Source organism: Pongo abelii, chromosome 10, assembly GCF_028885655.2.
Source record: "Pongo abelii isolate AG06213 chromosome 10, NHGRI_mPonAbe1-v2.0_pri, whole genome shotgun sequence".
In the NCBI taxonomy this organism is placed as follows: Eukaryota; Metazoa; Chordata; class Mammalia; order Primates; family Hominidae; genus Pongo; species Pongo abelii.
In genome coordinates this window covers 10,578,767-10,587,082 of record NC_071995.2, presented here as the reverse complement: position 1 = coordinate 10,587,082, position 8,316 = coordinate 10,578,767, and the positions used below count along the sequence as shown (strand labels likewise).

General features: G+C 38.5%; 1 protein-coding gene across 2 annotated transcripts in view; it reads left to right on the top strand.

The window, feature by feature from the left end:
- Nucleotides 1-2,719: 2,719 nt before the first annotated feature.
- CLEC1A (C-type lectin domain family 1 member A) overlaps nucleotides 2,720-8,316 on the top strand; it is a 30,170-nt gene continuing 24,573 nt past the window's right edge. The window contains exon 1 of one of the 2 annotated variants that reach the window (XM_002822899.3): nucleotides 2,720-2,951. In XM_002822899.3, coding sequence (XP_002822945.1) covers nucleotides 2,837-2,951 — 115 coding nt within the window. In that variant the 5' untranslated portion in view covers nucleotides 2,720-2,836. The remainder of the gene's footprint in view (nucleotides 2,952-8,316) is intronic. The other variant, XM_063712014.1, reaches the window with a different exon arrangement.

Genomic DNA, 8,316 nt, shown 5'->3' with positions numbered 1-8,316 from the left:
GGTGGCATTTGCAAAAGAGTATCAGGTGTGGTAGTAGTAGTGGGATTTGTGCTTGCCTTATGTTGCCCAGGGTAGGTAGTCTGGCTTCTCAGGTGATGGATGGGGCTATAAACCTCCCCAGGGTTTCTATCCTTTGTATTAAGTCCTTTGTATTAAGCTACCACGGCAGGTGGAGGGGCAAAGCCAGATGAGGGCTGTGTTAGGTAGGTCTGCACTCTGAGTCACGGCAAGCAGCGGCCCCTTTTGGAGATGTGGTTGCACAGGGAGTGGGGAGTAGCAGGCAGCAGTAAGCCTAACCCAGATTTCACACAGTTGTCAAGGCAGATCTGGCTCCTGCAGTACTCTGCTAGCAGCAGTGAGCTAAGTTCCAGGCAGTCTGCACTCAGAGCTCACAACTACCTGAGGCCATAAACTTTTCCCGTGGTGATAGCAACTGCTGGCGTTCAGGCCATGCCCCTCTCTGTCCACCCACACAGCTGGCACCCAGATCCTGCACTCATGGCTGCAACACATTTCCCACTAACCTTTCTGGTTCTGGCCAAGGGAGTTCATCTTCACTTGAGGTTATATTGTGAATTTCAGTTGGGAGTTTTTACAATGTGCAACTCCTGACTGAGCTAGTTGGCTGAGTTCCACGAGGTTGTCTGTGAGGTATAATAAGGAATAGCTTCCCTTGGTTCATGCTGGAGACTGGGAATGCACACAAGCTTCTTCCTGCTGCTGCTCTTAATTTTGTATTCATCACAGCTCTTTTAATTGGTTCCAGTGCTGGGACGGGTTAAGGCCTTCCCCCACGGCATGGACTTTCAGGTTCCCCAGTGGGGGTATGTATCCTGGAGCCAGTCTCTTCACCTCGCACTCCCTGGGAGCTTATAGCTTTTCACCTAGCTCATGGTGTAGGTGTAACCTGCCGCTTCCTTCAAAGAGTCTGGATTCTTTCAGTTTTCCTGTTCAGTTCCTGCGTTGCTTCTTGGGAAAAAGTTCACAGTGAGAAGGTTTTTTTTTTTTTTTTTTAGATGGAGTCTCGCTCTGTTGCAGTGGTGTGATCTTGGCTCACTGCAACCTCTGCCTCCTGGGTTCAAGTGATTCTCTTACCTCAGCCTCCCCAGTAGCTGGGATTATAGGCACCCGCCACCATGCCCTGCTGATTTTCATATTTTTAGTAGAAACGGGGTTTTGCCATGTCAGTCAGGCTGGTCTCGAACTCCTGACCTCAGGTGATCCACCCACCTCGGCCTCCCAAAGTGCTGGGATTAAAGGCGTGAGCCACCATGGCTGGCCCACAGTGAGCATTTTTTACTCGCTGTTTTGTCTTTCCAAGTGGTAGAGTCATGCTAACACTGCCTCCAATCTGCCATCTAAAAAAAAAAAATCCAGTTTTTAAAAAATTTAGAATAATTTGATGAACAACACACAGCTTGAAACACATGTGAATCCAGAATGTGCACTTCCTCAAAGGTCTTTTATATGGTCTGGCTACCCCAACTGGAGCATTCTGACACTCCTTCATATTTAGTGTGCTTCATTTTGCCCATCTATCACTTAACATCTGGAAAAGTTTTGGTAGAGTAATATAAGTCTATTGTACAGGTTCAGGAAGAACTTTTAGACATTATCTAAAACAATCTTCTTGTCTTTCAGTTTAGGAAATGTAGACGCAAATTGTTAATTGTCCTCCCAAAGCCACAAGGTTGTCACTGATACCTATCTTACTATGGTTTGAATGTGTTTCCTGCAGAATTCAGGTGTTGCCAATGTGGTAGTATTGAGAGAGGTGGGGCCTTTAAGAGATGATTAGTCCCTGAAGTCTTCTCTCTTGAGGATGGTATTAAGGCCTTTATAAAAGAGGCTACATGTAGCATTTGGCTGTCTTGACCTTCTGCTTTCTGCCATGTGAGAATAGCCTTCCTCCTCTACAGAGAGTGCAGCTCTCACCTGACATCCAAACCTGTCAGTGCCTTGATCTTAAATTTGCCAGCTTCTGGAATGCTGAGAAATACATTTCTGTTGCTTATAATTTATCTGGTCTCACGTATTCTGTTGTAGGTCAGCACAAACAGACTAAGACAGGGAATATAATTCTAATGTACTGATTCAGGAAGAATTTTTTCACATTACCTAAAACATTTTCTTCTCAGTTTAGGAGATTTAGGCACAAACTTAGTGGCTTCCCCAAACCACATGGTGGTTAGTGATAGTTTTAAAAGTTTTTACTTCCAGTAAAATGTATAATTCCTCACGATCATAATGTACCAAATGTGCTATAAAATGTTAAATCAAGTTCAGATACTATAAGAAAGATCACTACTCTGTTCTTGGAGAAAGGAAGGGGCTAGGTCCTATAATCTCTTTTCTTTTCACAAAGGCACAGAGAGGTTAAACTAAGTGACTCCCTAAAGGATGGGTGAGAAACAGGGATGTGTGTCCTTCCAAGTTATTATTATTCTGCAGACTCTGAAAGAACCACAGTGCTACACCGTGCTATTGTAAGTTCTTGCCTTCTTTACACTGAAGTTACATGAGAAATGCAAACAGGTAAACAAAGGAGACCTGAGAAAGGCCAACTTTTTGATAACTGTTTAGACAGAGACTGCCTAAACAGAAAACACATGCTATTTCCCCTCAGCCTGACTGATTTGGCATTCAGAGTACAAGCTCACAGGACAGGGGCTGGGCCTGTCCAGTCAGGAACTGCAGCCAGAGACTTCCCCTGCTACTTGCTGGGAAAGAACATTAGGAATGCCTTTTAGTGCCTTGCTTCCTGAACTAGCTCACAGTAGCCCGGCGGCCCAGGGCAATCTGACCACATTTCACTCTCACCGCTGTAGGAATCCAGATGCAGGCCAAGTACAGCAGCACGAGGGACATGCTGGATGATGATGGGGACACCACCATGAGCCTGCATTCTCAAGCCTCTGCCACAACTCGGCGTCCAGAGCCCCGGTGCACAGGTACGCTGTCTCCTGGAGTCCAAATAGACCAGAGTGCTTGTGAAATGTGTGAGATGAGCTGTCCCTCCTAGAAATGGATATATTTAGCTTGCATCTTGTAATTTTATTTCCAATTACTCACCCTGTGACATAGTAGTGATTTTTTTTTTCAGTTCTATTCAGTTCCATAATTCCCACACTTAGAGAAGGATTTTATTTCCTGGGCCACTCAGCCAATCTAAAGCTAAAATATGACTTCAGTTCTAGTGAAAAGGACTCACATGGTCATATACACAGGACTAGGTTCTAGGTCCTAAACCAGGTACGCCACTTTCCTTCTGTGTAACTTTGGACGAGTTATTTAAGTATCCTGGTAGCATCATATTCTTTATTTATAAAATATTAATGGCCACAAACATGTATAAAGGGCTCATTATGTGCTGGCAGTGTTTTAAATACTTTAAGTATATTAATTCATATTAACTTGAATTAATATTAAATAGAAGTAATGAAACTTCCTTTACAAGGTGGTTGTGAGTACTGAGAATGATAAATTATGTAAAATATTTGAATGTCTGTCTGATCTGATATAGACTGACACAAAATTGCTAAAAGGAACACTTTAGGAATTCTTAAGAAATGGAATGTTGAAAGGAATCCCACATTTTAACATTCATTCAGTGCCTGTATTTTAATATGTCCTTTCCCTTCTGATTATATCATTGTTTTCTTCACCTTTGTAAATCTGGATATACCTTTAAAAAAAAAACTATCCTGTTGCTTATTTCTTTATCAAATAACTTTTAGTTTTCTTTCCTTTCTCCTACTAAACCCTCCATTCACTTTCTATTTATTTCTATTTATTAAATGACTCTCCACCTGAAACCTACTAATATGGCTTTTTTTTTTTTTTTAACTAAACTACCCAGTAAGCTGTTAAGGGACATTGGGGATTTCCAACCTCTTTGAAATGAAGCTAAGTGACAAAAGTAGGGATGTCAGCTTCTGTAGCCACAGGATATGTATAATAGGATGCAAAGTGTTTTCCTCCAAAAAAACTTAGGAAGAGTCCATTTTTAGGGCTGTGGTTTTGAGTAGCTTGTATATAACTTCATTTTCCACCTTTGACTGGAGCCAGGAACTCTCTCAAGGATTAGTGATCAGCATAATTAAGAACAGCATGTACAAATAAGTTCTGCTGAGGTTGAAGGGTGGAGAGGGAGGTGGAGCAAGATAAAACACTAGCTGCAATATCTGGGAGCTTCTTTGTAAGAAATGGATATTGAAACAGTAGAAGTGGAGTTTACAAAGAATTGTCTTGGAAGAAATCATCTGGAAATAGTTATCTTACGCAACATATATGAGATCTTGTTTTCATCTTTTTATGGTAATACAAACATTGAGGGGAATGCCATCATAGAAGTATAATTATTTCTTAGATAAACATATCTGATATACCTTCACTGATAAAAATAACAGCAGAAATCACTCAGAAATTTTCGGCAATGTGGAGGATTCAGATTCAACGTAATGATGTGACACCATTAAGAGCTGGCAACTTTTATTTTTTAGAATTAATAAAAATAAATCACACATTCATTTAATTTCTAGACTTTTGTCAATAACAATTGATGTAACAACTATGTTTGTGTTTAAAAATGTCAAACAATTAAGATAGTAAAAATGCCAAACAATTAAGATAGTGAAAAAGAAAAACAACAACCTCATACATTTTTCACAAACTTATGTCTGGGGTCATGTTATCCTAGTACTGAGGATATAATGTCCAATGTGATATGGTCCCTGTTCATAAGGAAATTGAAAGTCTAATACAATTCTCAACTAAGGAATAAGTATAATAAGGTGCTATGGCAGAAGCATGTACAGTACAGCTGAGAGCTTGGTTATTTTTACCTAATTAAGTAGAGGAGTTGAGGAAAGGCTTAACAGAAGGAGCGACGGTGGAGTTGAGTTAATTTTAAGATCTTCCACATAATAAGGAATCGGGAGTGAGGGTGTTTGAGAGGCTGGGGACACTACAGACAGAGAGACATATGAAGGGAAAGTCATGAAGGTTTTCAGTAGCTTTGTATTTTTAGAGAACTATAAGCAATATGTATGGCGTAGGTGTAGAGTTGGAGGAGGGAAACTTGGCAAAGGGGTAAATCTGGCAAGTTAAGGAGGGATTTTAGGGCATGCTGATCTATTTTAATTCTATTCAATAGTTAAAATGAAGTCAATGCAGGATTTAGATAGGGAGAAACAGAATTTTGCGTTTTGGGAAAACCTTCCTGGCTGCAATGGAAAGGATAGGTTGAAGGTATATGAAACTGCATGTACCGATACCAAATTTTTTCACTAGTCCAATACAAGAGTAAAAGAACCTGAACTGAGGCAGTATAGTAAAAATGAGGAAAAAGAATCAGATATGAAAGATGTCGAGGTGATGGAGTTTAGATAATCGGTGATTGGCTACATGTGAGGAGACAAGGAAAGGGACCTCGGTGGTAGGTTGACTAGGTTCTGTCTGATGTAATGTGGATGGTGCTGCTGTTAACTGAGACAGAAACTATAGAAGGGACAGGAAAGACGATGAATTGAGTTTGAGTTTAAGGGGTCTGCAGAAGGAGGGACATGAATTTGGAGCTGTCCAAAGACACCTGTATATGCAGGATGTGGATTGGGCTACATATACATGTGGGAATTACTGGCATAGTAAATAAATAAATAAATAAAGTAAATGAGGTACCTAAGTCATTAAGTCAAATAAATGGATAGTAATTAAAATGTATGAGAGTGAGTGAGATCACTGAGGGAGGGAATGTAAAATGAAAACATGAATGAACAGAAGAATAGAGTGTCAAGGAGATAATCTGAGGGAATATCAACACCTGAGGAGCAAGAAGAATGAAAGATTCCAAAAGGAGCTACTAGGGATGAATAGCAGAGAGTGGTACAAGCAGGAGTCTTGGAGAGAGGCAACAAAGGCATCAAGAGGCAATAAATTCAAGAGTAATGGAAAATTAGAGTAATGGAAGAGACAATAAATTCAAGAGTATTGGAAAAGTCAATCATAATGACTGTGAGTTTTAAAAACAACAAATAACAAATACTGCAGAGATTTTAAGCAAAAGGAAGACTAAAATGATTATTTAATAATTTATCAATAAGGAGGAAAATATTTAGTTTTGATAGCAGTGGTTTGAAAAGGAACTGATGGTTACATAATAAAATAAACAATTTAAGTCATTTTCTCTTTTTCTTTCTCTCTTTTTTTTGAAGATAAAATGGGTTATTGCTGAGGTATTACAGGGTTAGGTGAAAGATTTTAAGAATTATTTTTTAAGATGTGGGAAATTCTAACTCAATTGTAGATTGAAAATAAGTTCAGGGAGAGAACTTCACATTAACAGTACAGTAAGAGGAAAGAGGATGAAATAACTGACAGGCTGAGATTCCTGCCAGAGACTAAATTTTATCCTATCAAAAGAATATGAAAAATTACTTTGGTTAAATAATTTAAAAAACATTTAATAATAAATTCAAGTTCCTCTTTTCCCTTGTTCACATTAATTACAGTACTATTGAATTTCCCAGCGTTTTAGTTTTATTTCCTCAATTACAGTATAAATCCCTCGTCACAGTCATGACATAAATCACTGTTAACTGATTCAACAACTCTTTAAATCAAACCTACTAATGACAAGACATTATGGGATGTACTAGAGGAGCCTCTTTTTCAGGTGCTTAGAGAAGTGGAAGGAATACTCTAAATCAATAGTTGTAGTAAATGTCATTTAGTGCTATTAAATCAATGTTGGAGGCCGCAGAAGCAATATAGGAATGAATGAGTTACTGATTGAGTTTAGTTTTGCGAGTTCCCAGAGGAAGTGACGTGATCTGGACCCATGAGGCTAAGAAGTATAATGGGATCCTATTAGGAGGAGCCTGATACAGCACACTAAGAAACTGATAAAACAGAATGAGCCTTGGGAAACTTTTCTTCCTATGGAAGAGAGGAAGTATGATTAAATTTATGCTTTCAAAATTCATCTTGCTGGTAGAGTGGACATTTCATAATGTAGAAGGGAAAAGTTGCAAGCTGCTGTCGTTCTATGATTCCAGATGCACTGCCGTGTATAAATATTGATCTGAGATGTGTTGGGAGGATAGGAAGATGATTGAAAATGTCCAGCTCTGGAATCAGTCAGCTTGGGTAGCTCTGTGCAACTTAGTGACTTAGGCAACTTAAGTGACTCCTTGGTAATTCAATTTTTGTAAAGGTTGTTTCCAGTGAAATAAAGTGTATCTAGAACACACTTATAGTTACTATTAATAACTATTTCTCTCTCTCTCTTTTTCAATATTCTCCATCCAATCATTCTATATAAAGACATGGAGAAACACAATCCTGGGGAGTTACTAATAGTTCATTAGTAACTATTACTAATAGTAGCTGTGTGTTCCTGAATAAGCTGTCTAAACCTGCTAGCCTCAGTTCCCTATCTGTAAAATAAGATAATAATATCTACCTTATAGGGGGTGTTTGTGAGGCTAGATGAGAACATTCATATAAGACATTTTTCTCAGTAACTCAAGAAATGTGAGCAATTATCATTAATGGTAATGTTGTTTTTGAATTATATTTCAGTAAATAATATCTGTTGATGGGGATATAAAATTGAGTCACCTAACTTTTACTGAAGAGGAAAAATATAATTAAGTTTCTAAATACTGTGAATTGGAACCTCAATGATATTCTAGAAATAGCTCATATGTTTTTAGATGTATACTCTTTTCAAATAATAGGAAGGATAACACACATTTTCATTTAGAGAGTATGAAAATAGCAATATTTGAAATAGATTCATAAGAGAAAAGAAACCTGCATTTACATGAACACAGAAAAGCAGACTCAACCCATGAACTCAAATTCCCATGAGGAGGTTTCCTATGCACTACATGTGAGGATTAAGGAAACAAAGACATTTACATTTCAAAATACAAAGGGATCAAAAAGTGCTTTCTGAAATATTATGTACATTGCCACCAGTTTTGCCCCCATGTCTCTGTGACTCCTGACTGGCTCACGGAAAAGTGTGCAAAATATAGCGTTAAACATAAGGATTTAATTCTAGCTCTGCAACTAGTTTGTAACATGCACATTATTTAAACTCTCGGTGTCTTCCCCAGCTTTTAAGACCTTTTGCATTTCATAGGTATACTAATAGACTGTATATGGTAATGTCAGCTTAGTTTCTTAGGTGGAAAACAAAATTTTCCCTCTCTGACGCCTAATGAAGGGTAACTGGTTAAGTCTGACAACTCTCCACTCACAAAGTTTCATATAATTACACAGTAATTGGTATCCAAAATTTGACCCTAG